The sequence below is a fragment of the Staurois parvus genome, unplaced genomic scaffold, assembly GCF_062004578.1.
Source record: "Staurois parvus isolate SC_StPar_1 unplaced genomic scaffold, SC_StPar_1.0 ptg000001l, whole genome shotgun sequence".
Taxonomy (NCBI): domain Eukaryota; kingdom Metazoa; phylum Chordata; class Amphibia; order Anura; family Ranidae; genus Staurois; species Staurois parvus.
In genome coordinates, this window is record NW_028317797.1 from 5,651,058 (window position 1) to 5,671,989 (window position 20,932).

A 20,932-nucleotide genomic window follows, 5' to 3' on the forward strand; every position below is an offset into this window, starting at 1 on the left:
AGTACCTTGGAACTACTCAGTGGGCCCCTTACTAAGTGAGTGCTACACATTGTTACATTGCCCAGCTTGGACCAATGGGAACTATTCATATACCATACCTAGTGAATGCTCCTGGCAGCTGGGAATCTTTGAAGTAGATAACATTGCTCTAGTGATCTCCATTTGTTTCTGGCTCCAGTGCTGAGCAACTGCCCTGCTGCTTTCTAAACACAGGAGGTCTTCTGCTGGACACAGGCACCATTTAGAGAATGCTATGCATTCTTTCAGTAATGCAAAACATTCTCTGAATGGCTCCCATGCCCAGCAGCTGACCTCCCATGTTCAGAAGGCAGCAAGGCAGCTGCTTAGCATGGTACTCAGAAGCAAGTGGAGATCACTGGAGCAGCAATGTCTACTTCAGTGATTGCCAGCTTCTAGGGGCATTGGCCAGGTCTGGTATATGCACAGTTACAGTTGCATTGGTCCTAGCTGGACCAATGCAACTATGTATAAAACATCCATACATGGAATTTATCTTTAACATAGCATCTCTTAAGGTTTGCATCAAATGTCCAGTCAAGAGTAGAAATGTTTTTTTTTTTTTTAATTCCCGAATCCCCTGAAGTTGGTTGAACATTGGAAGCCAACAACACTTCATGTTAATTAAGTAGGTTGGGAAATGGGATATGGGTGGAAATGGCTTCAATGCCACATGGAATTAGATTGTATGATAAGGGTAGCAGTTTGAGAACCCCCCTACTGTATGTTTTTATCTGTTCTCTTTCACACAGCATTTCGAAAATAATTACAAATATTTTTTCTTAACTTCACAGCTGTGTCTTTGGAGCAGTTTTATACTCTATAGGCAGCTTTGTTTTTGTTTAGAAAAGCTTGTGATGTACAATTAGAGAACAGACTGAGGGACAGTTTTTATTTACGTGCATAAACATGCAATGTACTACCCAAGCCTTGCAATCTTTAACCCTTTGTTAAGACAGGCATTGTATAAATCTACTTACAACAAATAATGAGATCTGCCAGCACAGTACAGTTAGGGTAATTTTATTAAATATAATTTCACAGCTTCCCTACACCCTTAACATTACATAGAAGGGGGAAGCTCAGTTGAATTTTTAAGTAAAAGGGTAGGCAGCGAGCTCCTGTGCAGTGGGAGAAGGATCTGGGTCCTATGACAGGGAATCAGTGGGAAGAAACCTTTGTATCCTCGCTCCTTGAAAGAGTAGACTTGCTCAGTGGGTGAAACCCTTCATTTAGGAAAATATATTTACCAAGACAGGGAATGCCTTGGTAAATTTGAGAAATGATGGCCTCCCTGGCTGGATACCCCTGGACGTAGTCCGCTGGAGCTGGTTAAAATGCAACGTTTGCAATGTGCTTTGATTTGATACTAATTGTGAATTATTTGTTCCTGTACTTTTATATATACCTACTTGTATAGCTTTCTGTACCAAGAAATTTATTGGCAATTCTTTTGGAGCTGTGCTTTAGGTTCGTGATCTTGAATACACTGGACTGATGTGGAACAGTGGAATTATTATTTTGGCACTTTAATGCATGCATTATGTGTCTGCATTTTATGTTTTTAATCTCCTAGATTAGATGTAATATTATTATTTTGAACTATTTGAAATATTACATTGTAACAATGCTTTGCTTTTGAGTGTTAATATATACAGTATATATATATATATATATATATATATATATATATATATTATGTATATCAGACAGATAATGCTCAGTTTTCCATTCTCTGTTCATTTGGAGCAGACGGCGAAGCCTTTATTTCTGCTTTCACTGAACTAATGCTTGCCTCGAACTAATATCTCATGATATTTAAAATCTGGGTCACATAGTTGTATAGTGATACCATGAATTATTTATGTCTAATATTACTTTACTTTAACTATAGAGATTCATATCCAGGCTGGGTAACCATGGAGACGTCAGTGGGATCCTTGGGGATGCATTCATTTACAGCAATTGTAACTCATGAGGAGATCATGTATCCAATGCAAACTGTCTTTCATTTTTTATAACTATGCACTGTTCCATTTCAATAATCCATACTTTAGATGCACAATGCAATAAAAGCTTTGGAGGCTCTTTCACAAAAGACCCCAGCGATTGCCCTTTTATCTGAAAATCATATGCCATTTCCCTGTCTGTAATATGTACTAATGCACAGCTACATGTGCACTGCTTTGATTTAATTAAAAGCCATTGTAATTTTACGGAGGGATAACGGAGCCATTCAGATGTAATTACACACATGTAATTTTCTGCTTCTTTATCATATTTGCAATGCATGGCAGCAATAAGTTTCCTTGTATTTATGTTTATTGATTCTTTCCATGATTTTACCTCTGTTATTGTCATTTTTATATGTTGTACATAGTACGATAATAAGTTATATTGTTGATGGAATTAGTTATTGTATTTGGAGCATTGTGAGTATATCTAAGCAGTTCAGCTCTTTTTATTTAACCACTTGCCCTCCTGAGGATTTACCCCCCTTCCTGGCCAGGCCATTTTTTGCGGTACGGCGCTGCGTTACTTTAACTGACAGTTGTGCGGTCATGCAACGCTGCACCCAAATTAAATTTACGTCCTTATTTTACCACAAATTGAGCTTTCTTTTGGTGGTATTTGATCACCTGTGCGGTTTTTATTTTTTGCGGTATAAAAAAATATTTTTAACTTTTTGCTATTAAACATGTCCTGTAAAAAAATTTAAAAAATCAAATTTCATCATAAATTTATAAAATGTATTCTGCTACATGTCTTTGCTAAAAAAAAATCCCAATACGTGTAAATTAATTAGTTTACATGAAATTTATAGCATTTACAAATGGAGGTATATATACTGGGATTTTTTATTTTTTTTATTTTTACTATTAATGGTGGTGATCAGCGACTTATATTGGGAGAGCGGCAATTCTGACACTGGGGGGGAACTGACTTGGTGTCACTGACATCTCCAGTGACAATACAGTGACCAGTGCTAAAAAAAAAAGCACTGACACTGTACTAATGTCATTGGACAGGAATGGGTTAACATTTGTAGGCAATCAAAGGGTTAATTGTGTGCTGGGAGTGTTTTAGTAGGAGGCAGTGTCTGTGTGCTTCACTGTAATCTCACTGCTCTGGATGGCTGTGCTGTGCCTGAGCTGACAGGGAGGAGAACTGTTAGTAAACAAAACAGTCCTCCTTCCCGTCAGAGATCTTCGGAAATCACCAGGCGCCGGTGAGTAATTACCAACTGGGACCCGGTGATCGACGGCTGCGGCGGACCCGGTAATTGACGGCCGCAAATGGCAGCGTGCCCCCTACCTGGAAATGCGAAATCACGTATACATACGTGATTTTGCACACCGTGCCACCCTGTAGCAGGAGGTTAAAGTGTATCTAAACCCAAGAAAACTTAAAATATTAGAGCTGTCCTTAGATATGCTGGCTGCATTAATTTATTATGGGCTTTTTTTTCCCCTTTTTTTCACCTGGTGATCCCGCCAGTAACACACTTCCTGCCCCAGGGTAGAAACATTCACTCACAGTTCTGCATATGTGGAGGAGCAGAATTTTATTCCTAGGACAGAGCTACAGAATGCCTCTCCATTTATCTAAATGTGTTGTAGTGCACTTAGCCGGAAACAATGCTTACTGATAACAGTTAGCAGAGAGCACAGGAAGTTATTAGCTCACAGGGTCATCAAGTATTTTTTTTGTGCATTTATTGAACAGAACACTAATCATGAATGAAATATTTAAAGAAGAATTTCGGCTATATACAGGGTACCTATATACAATGTAAATGTTTTTTTACAGTTTTTTTATTTTTTAATGTTTAGGATCCTCCAGGTTAATTAGATAGGGTCTTTTTGCTAGACAGAGGCTGAGTAGCAGCCTGGGATGAGTCAGCCTGGGGGTGAGGCAGGAGTTCACCTCAGGAAAGGCTAGGAGGTTCTGCATGTCAGGGTTTCTGAGCCCTCTCACCTTTCCAGAAACTGAAAGAACTTCTGGAAGAGGGGTGAGGAAGGGAAGGAGGCCCAGAACTTCATGTTTGGGGGACCTTGGCCAACCCCATGGCAGGAGGCCGGGCATGGTGATCAGAGCAAACCCTCAAATATGACAGAGCCTGGGGAGAGAAAGAAATCAGGTGGAAAATGGATTAAGAGAAGGCTAGAGTATGGAGTCTGGGAGGGGGCCCCAGGAAGGGGAGCCTATCTACAGGCAGGATGCTGGACAGGAGGATGTCTACTGCTTCAACGTCTCCTAGGGAGGACAACCTGTTAGCAGGGAGGGATCCAGCCCAGCAAGAGGCCTGAAGGCAGCCACCAACACACCATGCTAGCAGGTGAGGACAGTGTGAGTACTCCTACTGGACTGAATAAGGGGAGAGGGTGGTCAGGTGCAATACCTAACTAGTCTTCACCTGGGACTCCTTAACTGCAAGCTCATGGGACCCACCTTGCTCAGGGATACCCTCAGCACAGCTGGGTGAAGAGGAGGATTCATCCGGGTCAGAGGAGGTACACCAAAAAAGAGGCAGAGCTTTATATTTGCCAGTCCACGCTTTTTTTTGTACATAGTTGCTAAGAAGTTCGTCCTCAAGTTCTACAGTTTCTTGGGCATCTCATATACCGCTAGACCCCATCCAAGTTGTTAACCCCTTAATAAAAACAATTAAAAACCAGCTCAAGGACTGTTTTACTTACTCTGGAAATACAAGTGTGGAAAATGCATGTTGCCTCATTGTGCAAAGCTTAGAGGAACCCAAATCAAACTCAGCGGCCCTTACGAGGGTAGCGCTAGATACATTTTTCTTAAAATGTATGCAAACCATAACAATGAACTTTTTCATTTGTTCCATTTTGGTCTGTTAAAGAATAATTCCAGACATGGCTATATTATACATAGTTACATTGGTCCAACTTGGACCAATGTAACTATATATATACCGTACCTTTCCAAATCCTTGGAAGCTGTGAATCCAGGTATCGTCACTTGCTTCCAGGTCTCGTGCTGAGTGGTTTAGCAGATCCATTGTGAACACAGGAGAGTGGCCAACCAGCATGGGTGCCATTCAGAAAATGCTTTGCATATTCTGAATGAGTACAAAGTGTTCTCTGACTGGAACAGTTGGAGAGTGTGATATCAGCCTCATCCAATCAGAAAACATTTTGTATTCATTCAGAAAATGTAAACCATTTCTTGTGGTCAGTAAGCAGGAGAACAGCTGTTCTCCCACTTATAAATTATGGAGGGGTCTGAAATTCACATTGTAGGTGCATTCCCACTCTGAGAGACAGAATTTTAAAAAAAATTCAGGAAATCACATTGTATGATTTTTAAAGAATTTATTTGTCTTGAACTGCTGAACATAAGTATTTGAAGACCTGAGAAAATCAGTGTTAATATTTGGTACAGAAGCCTTTGTTTGCAATTACAGAGGTCAAACGTTTCCTGTAGTTCTTGACCAGGTTTGCTCACACTGCAACAGGGATTTTGTCCCACTCCTCCACACAGATCTCCTCTAGATCTGTCAGGTTTCAGGGCTGTCGCCAAGCAACACGGATTTTCAGCTCCCTCCAAAGATGTTCTATTGGATTTAGGTCTGGAGACTGGCTAGGCCACTCCAGAACCTTGATATGCTTCTTACGGAGCCACTCCTTGCTTATCCTGGCTGTGTGCTTCGGGTTGTTGTCATGTTGGAAGACCCAGCCACGACCCATCTTCAATGCTCCGACTGAGGGAAGGAGCTTGTTGCTCAAAATCTCATAATAAATGGCCCCATTCATCCTCTCCTTAATAATGCAGTCGTCCTGATCCCTTCACAGAAAAGCACCCCCAAAGCATGATGTTACCACCCCATGCTTCACAGTAGGGATGGTGTTCTTGGGATGCAACTCATCCTTCTTTTTCCTCCAAACACGATGAGTGAAGTTTAGACCAAAAAGTTCTACTTTGGTCTCATCTGACCACATGACTTTCTCCTATGCATCCTCTGGATCATCAAAATGATCATTGGCAAACTTCAGACAGGCCTGGACAGGTTCAGGGGAACCTTCCGTGCAATGCATGATTTGAAACCATGACGGTGTAGTGTTCTACCGACAGTGACCTTTGAAACTGTGGTCCCAGCTCTCTTCATGTCATTGACCAGCTCCTCCCTTGTAGTTCTGGGCTGATTCCTCACCTTTCTTATCATCAGTGATACCCCACGAGGTGAGATCTTGCATGGAGCCACAGTCCGAGGGACACTGACAGTCGTCTTTAGCCTCTTCCATTTTCTAACAATTGCTCCAACAGTTGATCTATTTTCACCAAGCTGCTTGGCAATTGCCCCGTAGCCTTTTCCAGCCTTGTGGAGGTCCACAATTTTGTTTCTGGTGTTTTTGACAGCTCTTTGGTCTTGCCCATGGTAGTAGTTGGCGTCTGACTGACTGTGGGGTGGTCAGGTGTCTTTAAAGAGCTCAAAAAGGGGCTACTAAGTTAGATTAATGAGTGAAGTAGAGGTGGACTTTTTAAAGGCACAGTAACAGGTCTTTGAGAGCCAGAATTCTTGCTGTTTCTTAGGTGTTCAAATACTTATGTTCAGCAGTGCAAGACAAATAAATTCTTTAAAAATCATACAATGTGATTTCCTGAATTTTTAAAAATAATTCTGTCTCTCAGAGTGGGAATGCACCTACAATGTGAATTTCAGACCCCTCCATGATTTCTAAGTGGGAGAACTTGCAAAATTGCAGGGTGTTCAAACACTTCTGTTCCTCACTGTATAGTTACATTGGACCAATGTACGTAACTATGTATAATAAAGCCATATCTGAAATTATACTTTAACAGACCAAAATGGAACGAATGAGAAACATTCATTGTTATGGTTTGCATACACTTTAAGAAAAATGTGAAAGATCCTAAATATTAAAAACTAAAAAAAAAAAAATTGGAATATTTACATTGTCTATAGGTACCCTGCACAACTGAAATCTCCAGCTTATTCAAGTTTACTAGAATTAAACAGCAAATAGCAGAACAGGAAAAAGAAAGATGTGAAAAGTGAATGCTACTAAAGATTCTCAAGATATAGTGCCTTGAAAAAGTATTCATATCCCTTGACATTTTTCATATTTTGTCACATTACAGCCAAAAATGTAAATGTATTCTACTAGAATTTTATGTGAGAAACCCACACAAAGTGGCACATAATTGTGAAGTAGAAGTAAAATGATAAACGGTTTTCAAAATATTTTACAAATAAATATCTGAAAAGTGTATTCAGGGTGATGTACAGTGTTAGTTTTCTGCCACACATTGCGTTTACTTTTAGGCCAAAAAGTTAAATTTTGGTCTCATCTGACCAGAGCACCTTCTGCCACATGTTTGCTGTGTCCCCCACATAGCTTCTCGCAAACTGCAAATGGGACTTCTTATGGCTTTCTTTCAACAATGTCTTTCTTCTTGCCACTCTTCCATAAAGGCCAGATTTGTGGAGTGCACGACTAATAGTTGTCCTGTGGACAGATTCTCCCACCTGAGCTGTGGATCTCTGCAGCTCCTCCAGAGTTACCATGGGCCTCTTGGCTGCTTCTCTGATTAATGCTCTACTTGCCCGGCCTGTCAGTTTATGTGGATGGTCATGTCTTGATAGGTTTGTAGTTGTGCCATACTCTTTCCATTTTTGGATGATGGAATGAACACTGCTCCCTGAGAAGTTCAAAGCTGGGATATTTTTTTATAACTTAGCCCTGTCTGGTGTTTTCCTTGGCCTTCATGATGCTGTTTGTTTACTAATGTTGTCTTACAAACCTCTGAGGACTTCACAGAACAGCTGTATTTATACTGAGACTAAATTACACACAGTTGGATGCTATTTACTAATTAGGTTAGTTCTGAAGGCAATTAGTTCCACTAGATTTTAGTTAGGGGTATCAGAGTTTGAGAATGGACATGGTGAAACAAACAGGATTTTTTTCAGAACAGAGAAAGGAAAGTAGCTTCTAGATGAAGATCAAAACAGAATGTGGCAACGGTAGAAACTAAGAGCAAAAAGCCTATGTTCTTTGCCTGTGTTCCTGGTATCCTCTGTGCTCCACATCCAGCTGTCCGCCTCTTCTGGTGAAGTCACTTCCGCCAGTGCGTTCCACGCTTCTCAGCGCGGATTATTCCTGGTCCAGATGGCACTGGACCGGCTCTGCTGCACCCCATGACATACAGGTTATCTCCCAACCAGCATACACGGCTCCACACTGTCCCAGCTTACATCCATGGCACCCTAGGTGTATGACCGGTGGTATCTGCAGGACAGAGAGGAGTGGCCACATCCCCCTACACAGATGAGCTTGTTATTTTCTTGCCTCATGTGAGTGTTCTAATCCTATATTATTAAATAAAGCATCGAATTACTAGATTTAGACTGGCGCCTCCTGTTTTTCTCTTTTTTGTCTTTGCATGTAGAGTTGGCTTTGCTGTATAGGATGGCAGCCGTTATTTAACACTCAGTATCCCAGATACTGTTTAAAGACTTGATTATGGCTAAGGACAATATATGATTTTTTTTTTTAACAGTGTTAATTCATTTAACCCGTGCCTGTTTCCAGCTCTGAGTTATAAGTTTGAAAGGTACATATACATATGTCATTTACCTTTCAGGCATCTGACATTTTGTTCATAATCCATACTGTATTATTTTGGAATAACCTCACCTCTGTGCACCAGAATTTCTCCTTTAGTATCAGAGTAAAGGGGGCTGAATATAAATGCGCATCACAGTTTTCAGGTATTTATTTGTAAAAAACTTTGAAAACCATTTATTGTTTTCCTTCCACTTCACAATTTTGTGCCACTTTGTGTCGGTCTATCACATAAAATCCTAATAAAATACATTTACGTTTTTGGTTGTAACATGACAAAATGTGGAAATTTCAAGGGGTATGAATATTTTTTCAAGATACTGTATAACCTTTCAGCTGGTACATAAGAGGGAACAGATGTTATTCAGGGGCCCTATTGCAGCTACAGCATCTGTATCTTCTTTTGTTTTGATGCAGAAGTCAGTAGGGGTCCAGTGGGTGTCCAGACCTCAGAGGATCCTATTATAAAAGGGAAAAGACTATCAGATGGGTTGGTAGTTATAGTTAATAGCTTGTGGTTTTTGTGAGTTTGCAGGATACCCACATGTGTGTCTCTATTCTAAGGAACTCCTCTTAATTATGAAAACACACATAGTATATCATTTCTACATTACTATATCTGCTTGTCATTTTTAATAAAATTTGCTCTTACTCATGTACCTGTAAATCCGAACAGGTGATAGCACACAACGCCTGCTTTAGTTCCCACTCACACATTTAGCCTTTTGTTCCCAAAGAACAATATATCCCTTGAGGACTGCAAAGCCATAAAGAGATTATATTCATCCCTCTGGAACAAATAGTGAAGCATGAAGAAAACAATGGATACATTGTTAATGTAAAGTGTATGTCAAGGCAAAATTAAGAAATAAAAATGCAGTAGGTCTTTTAAATACTTATATGATTCCCAATGTTTTATCCTTTTAAAGACTCTGCAGATACAGAAAAATGCTTGTGGATCTGCCAGAAATGCAATTGGCCCTGTTGACAACACACAGCACATTTGTGAATTGACTGGTGTCAGCCCTACCAGTCTTCTTTTGCTAAAGTATGCCAACACTCCCACCCTTAAATCTACTACGTAAATACTAAGCACTTTGTATTCCGGGATAAGAACTAGGGCTATAGGTAGACTGAAATTTGGCCGCTTCAGCAGGAACCAACTGAATTACAATCCATCAACTGAAGAACAGCCAGCCTGTCTTTTTTTTTTCATGTGACCCGGTGAATATTTAACAAACCAAAGGAGAGTAAATAAGAGAAGTTCATTACTAGATTTTACATACACTTCAACCACTTCATCTCTTTATACCCTGCACAGACCCAAAATGTTTTTTTATTCCGGCTTAAGACCTGTTTATTCAATAATATTGATGTCTTTACTTAAAAAAATGAAAGGTGAACTAACATCCTACACTCTCACCCATCCTCCCCCCCAGTTACACTTACCTCCAGGGATTGTGAGCTGTCAGTGCCCATACAGCCAGTCCAGTGGTTTGAAATCCCCACTCTTCTCTGTGCAGTGCTTCTGGGACCGACCCAAGCAATTCACTATGCAGGCGCTCAAAATCATTCTAGTCTGTCCCGGAAATGTTGCAGAGAGAAGAGGGAGAAGAGTTGGATTGCTGATCCCCAGACTGGTGGACAGGCTGCATTAACACTGACAGCTCAGAATTCTTTTTTCAATCGGTCAGCTCTTGGGTTCGATTTGCTGGTCTGGCCATTCCTGGGAAACGTAAATTCTTTACAGTGGAATGATTATTTTCACATAATTTGGTTATCTGTATAAATTCCTTGCCAGACTAATGAGAATCCACAATTTATTTTCCTGGGAACCTTAGAGAACTCCTTTGATGGCCTGATAACACCACACAAGTCAATAGCAGAGAGAATACCAAACTCTAGATTTCTAAGATTTAAATAAGACAGGATCCATCTGCATATTCCCTAAGAAGGTTCTTATTATTGACTCCTAACCTGTGGCATCTGATTCTAATTTCATGAATTTGAAGTGATGGTAATTTTAGGGGTTTCCATAAGACAAATACGCATTTTGTTAATTTAGAAAATATTAATGGCTTCCCGACTGCTCTATAACCAAACTACTGCTATATGGCGGCACAGCTGTGCAAAATTACATATATATATATATATATATATATACGTGATTTTGCATTTCCAGGTTAGGGGTGCATGCGCGCCACCCTACCTGTGCCACCATTGGTTACAGGTGTCAGTCACCTGTAGATTCCCCACCGATACCCGGCAATCGCTGAGTATCACTGACAGAGGAGAGACCTGTGTAAACAACACAGGTCTCTCTCCTGCCAGCAAGGACATGCTGCTGTGTATTTCTCTGCACAACAGAGAAATACATAGCAGTATGTTTCCCTAGTAAAACACACACAGCACACACAGTAAAGCAGCACACAATTAACCCTTTGATCGCCCCAGGTGTTAACCCCTTCCTGCCCAGTGTCATTAGTACAGTGTCAGTGCTTTTTATTAACATTGATCACTGTATTAGCGTCATTGGGATATCAGTTGCAGTTAGTCATTTGCCCCCCAGTGTCACAATGCCCGCCACAATCCTGAAGTCCTGCTATAAGTCGCTTATTGGCGCCATTACTGGTATTAAAAAAAATAATTCCATTATATATATTGCCATTTGTAGACATTCTAACTTTCACGTAAACCAATTAATTTACATGTACTGGGATTTTTGTTAGCAAAGACATGTAGCAGAATACAGTTTTGCCTAAATCTATGAAGAAATTTCATTTTTTTATTTTTTTTGACTAGACATGTTTAATAGCAAAAAGTCAAAAATGTTTTTTTTTTAAATTGTCTGCCGTTTTTTGTTTAGAGCACAAAAAATAAAATACGAAGAGGTGAACAAATACCACTGAAAGAAATCTCTATTTGTGGAGAAAAAAGGACATACATTTCATTTATGTATAACGTTGCATGACCGCGCAATTGTCAAAGTAACGCAGCACTGTATCGCAAAAAATGGCCTGGTCAGAAAGGAGGGTAAATCCTCTGGAGGGCAAGTGGGTAATGAATATACTATATGAGGTTTATGTGTAATTAGTTAAATGATATATACACACACAAGCAGAACATTTCTTTGTAGACATTGACAGCAATAAAAAGGTGGCAGTGCCCCTTTAAATCTGCAGCCAGCATAATAAGTACTAGGCTTTAGAACTTACTCAGTTGTTAGCCATCCCTTGAACAATATCAAATACTTTTAGCCTGGCTTTGAAACACTAATTCGTACATGATTCAACTATCATACATGATTCAACTGTAGCTGCTGACTTTAAATAATAAGGCACTTACCTGTCCATGGATCCAGTGCTGTCCTTACCAATGCTGGCCCTTCGGCTGTCTTTAGATCCAGGCGCCGGCATGTTTACTTTGAGAAGCTGGCTGTGACTTCTTGTGTTGAGCATTGTGAATGGTCCCACAGCTTTCTGGGACCTGTGACATGTCCCAGAATGCTGCAAGAGAAGGAGGGGGCGAACTTGGATTGCTGTGGTGATTTGACCTTAAGTGGGAGCAGATACCTGTCAAAACCAGGTAAAAAAAAAATTAAGTTACAGAACCCCTTTTTGCTTGAGTTCTGCTTTAAAGCTCCATTCGCACTTGTGCACTCCAAAGTTGCACAATTTCCAGTGAGACTTTGATGTGACTTTGATCCGACTTTATACTCTCTGGCACTAAGTTGCATCGAAGTTGCATCAAAGGATTGCAAGAACCTTTTCAAGGTCACTGCGACTTTAAGTTGCATAGATCCGAACAGGTAGTGCCATTTAAAACAGTGAGATGTGGCTTGTCATGCGTCTTTATGTGTCCAAAGTTGCATGACAATTCGCACAAGTGTGAATGGAGCCTAAAGTAATATTTTCCTGAAGGTTATGAAGTAGTGCTACAATGCTAGATGGCTAGCTATTCTAATAACTCGCTAGCTTTATTACTTTCCCAGTCACTTACATGGAACAACCAGAAAATGTCTTATCTGCATGATTGTTCCAAGTCAATGACCTCAAATATTGAACCCAAAAGGCCAACATAACAGCCAAACAATTGGTATGTGCAAACGAAAGTCAACAGAAGGAGCCTCCGTGTTTCTCTCAAAAAATCGTGTCCTTCAATCGTTCTCAAATAGGTTTATCTCTGTATTTGTAATTGTATGCTTTTTAATTTCAGAATGCAGAGGCAAGCTATGACTTCAGCAGCAATGACCCTTATCCATATCCCCGCTACACTGATGACTGGTTTAACAGGTACTGGAAATTTGGGATATTCGTGACATACATACATATATCTGTAGTTGTTTAGCCTTTTCTTTATACCTTTCGATATAAACCTAAAGTGGAACTTCACTCTTTCAGTCAACATTGACTATATCCGTATGCTGCTAGCATTAGTGAATGGATAGGAAAGTATATCATATTTACTTATTTTAAACAGATTTTTACATTTCTTTAGTTACTTCCTGGTTTCCAGGCCTAGGCAAATGATGTCATACATCCCAGGAGTCTTCAGGAGGAGAGGAGGAGTTTCCTCAGCTAAGCCCACCCTCATGCCGTCATGTCTGAGCTAAGGGCAGATGGATTCCAGGAAGTCATTGCTACATGAATCGTCTGCCCTTTTTCAAGATGACAAAGGCCAGAAATGCTAGAGGGTGTTTTTTAAAGTGATTTCTCCGCAAAATAAAGCATATAGGCATGGACGGATCGGTGAATTTGCTTTGAATATTACAAATAAATTAAATAGCGCTTTTGGTTTGTGGTGCTCAGATGCAGTGTAGTTCCACTTTGAGTAGCTGAACGTGTTTCATGTCCTCTGTTGCCCTGTTAGGGCATGTTTACATGTGCATTGCTGTCTGAAATACGATCTGCATTTTGTTCCTTCTTCATACATATTTGACAGACAGGGAGAAAGCATTGTATTGCCTCCTCAATACCTGCATTAACTCCCTAAATTCTGGACTACCAAGCCTCTACCACGTGCATTGCATGCGATTGTAAGGAGCTTGCAGAGCACCCAACAAAAGCATCAGAGGGTACAATTTCTGCTGTGGTCACGAAGCAAAATGTGGCCACACTGCCCCCCTTCTGTCACATTGCCCTCCCTCCTGTCACGTTGCCCCCCTCCTATCTTACTGCCCCCTTCCTGTCACACTGCCCACCCTGACATCACACTGTCCCCCTCTGGTCATACTGACCCTCTTTTGTCCCACTGCCCCCCTCCAGTCACACTGCCCCCCTCCTGTCACACTACCCACCTCTGGTCACACTGCCCCCCTCCTGTCCGCTGCCCTCCTCCGGTCACACTGCCCCCCTCCTGTCCCACTACCCACCTATGATCACACTGCCTCTCTCCTGTCTCACTGCCCCCCTCCAGTCACACTGCCTCTCTCCTGTCCCACTGCCCCCCTTTGGTCCCACTGCCCCCCTCCAGTCACACTGCAACCCTCCTGTCACACTACCCCTCTCCAGTCATACTGTCCCCCTCCTGTCCCGCTGCCCTTCTCTGGTCACACTGTCCTCCTATAGTCTCGCCGCCCTCCTCTGGTAACACTGCCCCCCCTCCTGTCCTGCTGCCCTCCTCTGGTCACACTGCCCACCTTCTGCAACACTACCGCCCTCCAGTCACACTGCCCCCCTCCTGTCCACTACCCTCCTCTGGTTCCACTGCCCTCCTCCAGTCACACTGCCCCCCTCCTGTCCCACTGCCCCCCTCTGGTCACACTGCCTCTCTCCTGTCCCATTGCCCCCCTCCGGTCACACTGCCTTTCTCCTGTCCCACTGCCCCCTTTGGTCCCACTGCCCCCCTCCAGTCACACTGCCTCCCCCCTGTCACACTACCCCCCTCCAGTCACACTGCCCCCCTCCTGTACCACTGCCCTTCTCTGGTCACACTGCTATCCTCTGGTCTCGCTGCCCCCCTCTGGTCACACTGCCCCCCTCCTGTCCTGCTGCCCTCCTCTGGTCACACTGCCCACCTCCTGTCACACTACCCCCCTCCTGTTACACTGCCCTTCTCTGGTCACACTGCTATCCTCTGGTCTCGCTGCCCCCCTCCGGTCACACTGCCCCCCTCCTGTCCACTGCCCTCCTCTGGTCACGCTGCCCTCCTCCTGTCACACTGCCTCTCTCCTGTCCCACTGCCCCCTTCTGGTCACACTGCCTTTCTCCTGTCCCACTGCCCCCCTCCAGTCAAACTGCCCCCCTCCTGTCACACTACCCCCCTCTGGTCACACTGCCCCCCTCCTGTCCCGCTGCCCTTCTTTGGTCACACTGCCCTGCTCTGGTCTCGCTGCCCCCCTCCTGTCCTGCTGCCCTCCTCTGGTCACACTGTCCACCTCCTGTCACACTACCCCCCACCTGTCACACTGCCCCCCTCCTGTCCTGCTGCCCTCCTCTGGTCTCACTGCCCACCTCCTGTCACACTACCCCCCACCTGTCACACTGCCCCCCTCCTGTCCTGCTGCCCTCCTCTGGTCACACTGCCCACCTCCTGTCACACTACCCCCCACCTGTCACACTGCCCCTCTCTTCTGTCTCACTGCCCCCTTCCTGTTACACTGCCCGGGTACCCTTCTTAAAAGTGATGGCTGCATTAATTTTCTTTTTTTTTTCTTTCTTTCTTTTATTTTCATTTGGTGATCCAGGCAGTATGTCTGCTTTTCTTTTCAACAGAACATGCTCTCCTGCAGATGTAGCAGTTAGAGGGATATGATAAACCATCTCCTACTGACAGGGGTGCTTACAATGATCAGTTTTGATTTATTTATGTAAAACCATTATCCAAATGGAACAAAAAAACTGTTTGCTGAAACTGATTATAAAGTGTTAGCTGGAGTTTGGCTTCAGTTTGTTAGTGTATTTAAATCTGCTACTGCATTTAACACTCCCCTTCCCCAGGACTGAAGATGCCCCTGTGCTCCTTTATCCAGAGCTGGGGCACTTTCATACAGGAGGTGTATTACTGTGTGTGGCATGTTTGGTGGGAGGATGGTGGGGGGAGTGGCACAATGTACCTTCGCCTGTGTGGACTAAAATCCTTCCACTGGCCCTGTATGATACAGGAAACTTGTTTCCAGCTGCCCCGTGTGCTCCCTGCCCCCTCCCGCAGTGCTGCCAACTTCCCCCCTACTCTTTCCCGTTGGCTGCTGCAGGTGATGCTTTCAGGATGGAGAATGGGGGAAGGGGCCAGTAAATATGTCACTTACCGTCCCCTTTTTTTTCTGAATAGACACAGTGAGTGATCGGTACCATGAATGAGTGGGAAGCTCTGTACAGAGCTATTCCTGTACATTCATTCTATGCAGCTGAGACTGCAGAGACAGAGATTGAGGGCTGTGTCCTCAGTCTCCTTTCTCTGTCTCAAAGGTGAAACACCAGAGGTCTGTTTAGATCCCTGATATCTCACCAAGCCCCCCCACAATAATAAAGAATAAAATTGTGAACAAAAATAATACAAAATAAAGTAACAAAAATTAAAAACTGCTGACGGCATCCGCTGCCCCACTGAGCATGTCCTCTGCATTACTGACAAAGTCCACTGCCATATTGACACCGTCCACTGCTCTACTGACTGACACTATTCACAGTCCTACTGACGCCACATGGCACAATTACCAGGGTTGCAAAGGTCGCACTTGTGTCTAGGCCCTGGTGTTCGGCCGCTATAATAAAGGGCCCTGAGAGGGAAGTAAAGGGTCCTGGGATCAGTGGGAAGGGCTCTGGGCTCGGAGGGAAGGACCCATGCCTGGTGGTTGGGGGGCCCTTTATGGTAACTTGCACAGGGGCCCTGAAGGTTCTAGCAGTCACAACAATTGGCTGCTAATCTTCAGAATAGAAAAGTCAATCCCCTGACAGTGTACTATAGAGAAAGACAGTAATTTATTTTAGTCACTGGCACCAATAAAAACAATGGCAAACCTCTGCAGATCAGTAAGGATGCCCCTTTTTACCTCTGAGCCCAAGGCAAATGTCCCTTTTCCCCTTGTATAAAAGCAGCCCTGTCTATACATCCTGCATCGCTCTGCTGTATTCTATTGTATTACACCTAAATCTCTTCCCTACAGATTCAGAACATGATCTTTTGTTCCAGTACTTCAGTTTCCATGGTAAAATTAACAGATCTGTGTTATCTACAAACTATCCAGTTGAACTAACAAAACACAGAGACAAAGTTGAACTAAAAAGACACGTGAAATGAAACCTGATGTGAAGAAAACATGGAGGCTGCCATTGATGGACCTCCTGTAAAAGTGCTAGTTTTCTGGCTGTAATACTAACCCCCTGGCTTCAGAACATTCTGTCATTAACCTACACACAGGGGCGGACTGACCATTTGGAAACTCGGTCACTGCCTGAGGGCCTGGGGTCAGTAGGGGGCCCCATGAGATGCCCCTGGTACCTTTTTCATAGGCTTTTTTTGAGTTTGGGCAAGGACACAGGGGCCCCATGATCCCCTATTGCCCAGGGGCCCCATGAGTTATCAGTCCGCCCCTGACTACACGTATGCTGATCAGAAGCTCAGACTTCACACTGACCTTACTTGCTGCTTCCTTATTGTAGGCCAGTGATTTAGAATGTACTGAATCCAGGCAATTAGTATTTTAAGTTGCAGCATTCATTTTTTTCACTAGAGGTTTTTTTTCTGTCCTTATGGCATTCTTTCAAATGGAGAGGGAGTTAGGGTAAGTCTCTCCACAGACAGCAATAAACACCTGACAGAGGTACTACCTATCCCACACCCCTGTACAAAACCTAAAAACAAGTTTTGGCAAGAGTGGCTTTCATATTTGAAAGGCCATTAAATTATTCTATCTCAGATTTTCTCAACCTTTTTTAACCCTTCAAATATAATATAATTGTCACTCACCTAGCATATTTGACACCCAGAGCGAACATTTTTTTTATAACACAACCCCATTCCCCCAACGCTGGCTCTATAATAAAAAACATTTTTTTTGGTAACATCAATGAAATGAATAGAGACACCAACAAAGAAAATAGCTGCATGTCTTATATTGATGGTCATTGGCAAGTACTTTCTTATATTGGTGGTAGACATGTGCTATTCATTTCGATATGAATTGAAATTTGGACAAAATTGTCATTATTCAGAGATTCGAGTGTATCCGAATCTCTCAATCACAATAGAATAGTAACGAATTTCAATTAAACTGAAATAAATTATAACGAAAACATGTCATTCATTCATTTCATTCATTCGCAACTTCAGAGTGTTTTGAAAGTTCAATAATGTGTGTCACATTCTGTATTGTTATGATTGGCCAAAGTCACAGGCAAGTTGAATCGAAGTCACAAGCAAGTTGCGGAAATAACATAGACTTAATAAATGAATCCGAATCTTCCAAAATAACTCCGAAAATATGAATGATTCAGAACAACGAATATAGGAAACAAATTCCAAAAGCAAATCATTCTATCATAACAGATATGATGGCGCAAAATGATTGGCTTACCAAATTAATCTGAAACAATTTTTTTTTTTTTCTGTGGTGCACATCTCTAATTAATGGTTGGTGTGGTGGTTCCAACACATTGGTGGCCAATGTGGGAAGGACCCCTTATATCTTTGGTCAGTAGGAAAAGAAGACTTTTCTTGACCATTGGGAAGGCTGCCCCCCCCCCTACAGACTGCTACAAATATAATTGATATCAGTGTTTGTTGAGAATTAGAAATTGTTCATTGCTCAAGGAACCCCTATGTCTGGAGGAACCCCAGAGATCCATGCAACCCTGGTTGAGAAACCCTGCTCTAGATCCTTACCAAATGGTGAGAGCAGATAAAAATTCTGGTGAAGATGCCCCACTGCCCTTGGAAGAAGAAGAAGCCAACATGTAATTCAAAAGACCAGCAGTAGGATAAAACTGAAATTACAATTTTTGGTGGAGCTGGCCTTTATCTAAACCCTTGTGTTATACGCCCTTTAAAATCGCTAGTAAATCAGTTTTTTTTTCTTAACATGACTTAATTGTGTAACTAATGGGTTTGAACTTTTAAAGTCCAGGTAATCAATTGTATTGCAATTTACATTGTTAAATTGTGTGTGAAAGGTCCTGCTACAAGGCATGTTTATGGCAGCTATATGTAAAGTATTACCCTCATTATCCAAATTTCACAAATCAATGATCCATATAATATTACATTCTCTGTACACAGGTGACATATGAACTCTTTAATTGCTCCGGCCATGTAATAAAGTGCAGGTTAGCGTTTTATGTAAAGGCAGATAATCGTCTATGCTATACTTAGAGTAGTAACATTTACCTTTGCTTTGTGCTGTTTAAACTAAAATCTAAGCAAATAGTACCAGATAGCTACTTGTCATTTCTTTTTTCATTATTTCATATATTATAGACCAACAGTTTGGTTATTTCCATTTACAGCAACAGAAACAGACTATATAAAATGTATCTTTTCTAGTCATTCGAAAACTCTTAGGCCCCAATCACCACTAAGTGTTATGTAGCGCAAAGCTCCAAAACACTCAACATTCAAAATCCTATGTATTTTAATGGCGGCTTTTCACATATGAGCACTTAGGTGCCTGTAGCTTGATGCCTAATGCTCCAAAGGCAACATTAGCTACTTTTTAGGCAGAATTGAGTGTTTTTTGCCCCATAGATTTGAATGAGAATGCCTAGAAATGTGCAAATCAAGCTTTTTCACACATTTTTCCCCAGACTTGTTTTTAAACCATAAAAACTGATCTCCTCCCCTTGTACTTTCCATTGGCTACAACAAAAACACTTGAAACTTCAATACACATGTAGAATGCTTGAGATTTGCATCTAAACACTTGGATATCCATGCAAAAGTGCTCAGACAATACACTTGAACATCACTCTTCTCAGAGATAAACGCAGTCTTTAGGATTAATAACCACTTGCTGACCATGCACTGTACATGTATGGTGACAGTGTGGACCTGCTGCGCCAGATTACTTACATGTGCATGATCCAGCTCTTCTGGGTAGTCACCTGCACCATTGGCTGTGCTGTCATTCGCTCCAGCACATGTCGATGCTGTCCGAGACCCACTGATCAGAGGAGCAAATGGCAGGAGAGAGTTCTGTGTTGGTAAACAACTCAGAGCTCTCTATTGACATCAGCAATGTGCTGTTTTTTTTTTTCTCACTGCAAAGCATAAAGTAAAAAACAGATGATTGGTTAGTGAAAACACCACACAGTAAACACATCACATATTGTTAGGCACACAGTTAATCCTTTAATTACCCTTAAATGTTAACCTCTTTCCAGCCAGTATCATTAGTTCAATGACAGTGTATATTGTTAGCATTGATCACTGTATTAGTGTCACTGGAGATGTCAGTGTTATTTAGTCAGTTCCCACCCAGTGTCAGTTAGTGTCACATTGCTCTCAGCACTATACAGGTCCCACTATAAGTTGCTGATCACCACCATCACTATTATTAGAAAAAAATACATTATAAACTTTCACACAAACCAATAAATATACGCTTATTGGGATTTTTTATTTTTTACTAAAGACATAGTATAATACATTTTGGTCTAAATTAAAGAAGGAATTTATTTTTTAAAACTTTTTTTATTGGATATGTTTTAAATCAGAAAGTAAAAAATATTTGGGTTTTTTTTGTTTATATAATAAAAAATAAAAATGCCAGTGGTGATCAATTGCCACCAAAAGAAAACTCTATTTGTGGGGGAAAAATTATATAAATTTCATTTGGGTACAGTGTTGCTTGACTGCGCAATTGCCAGTTGAAGTAATGCAGTGCCGAATAGCAAAATATGGCCTGGCCATAAAGGGGGTAAAATCCTCCAGGGCTTAAGGGATTAATCTTATTAATAAGTGGTATAACTTTGTATGATTCTTTTTTTTTCTATTAAAGCCATACCCAAGACAAACATTTCTCTCTTTAGTTTCGTATAATGTATGGAAGGGTAGAACTTCTGCCAACTCATTTCTGCCTTTGCCCTCATTTTGCAGATTCTACTTGCCAGGTGTCAGACAGATCAGTAAGTGAGGTGAAAACCTACCCTATGGTGACAGGCAGCAACAATAACGTATTTTCTAGTAGAGTAAGGTAGTTTTAGGACCCTTGTCTGGATTTTAATGCTGTTTGTATCTCTATGCATACCTCTCAATTTTCTGTTAGAACCTTTTTATTGAATTTGAAATAACAAAACAGTACAAAAGCACCGAAACAGTAATCAAAATGAGGCGTTTCCAAAGGTAAGTCTTATACACAGGTG

General features: G+C 41.7%; 1 protein-coding gene across 1 annotated transcript in view; it reads left to right on the forward strand.

Annotated features, from left to right (window-relative positions):
- The window catches only part of PCSK2 (proprotein convertase subtilisin/kexin type 2), a 270,895-nt gene that overhangs the window by 216,953 nt on the left and 33,010 nt on the right, over nucleotides 1–20,932 (forward strand). Inside the window, exon 6 of the mRNA XM_089685325.1 lies at nucleotides 12,852–12,928. Within this exon, the coding sequence (XP_089541451.1) occupies nucleotides 12,852–12,928 (77 nt within the window). The remainder of the gene's footprint in view (nucleotides 1–12,851; nucleotides 12,929–20,932) is intronic.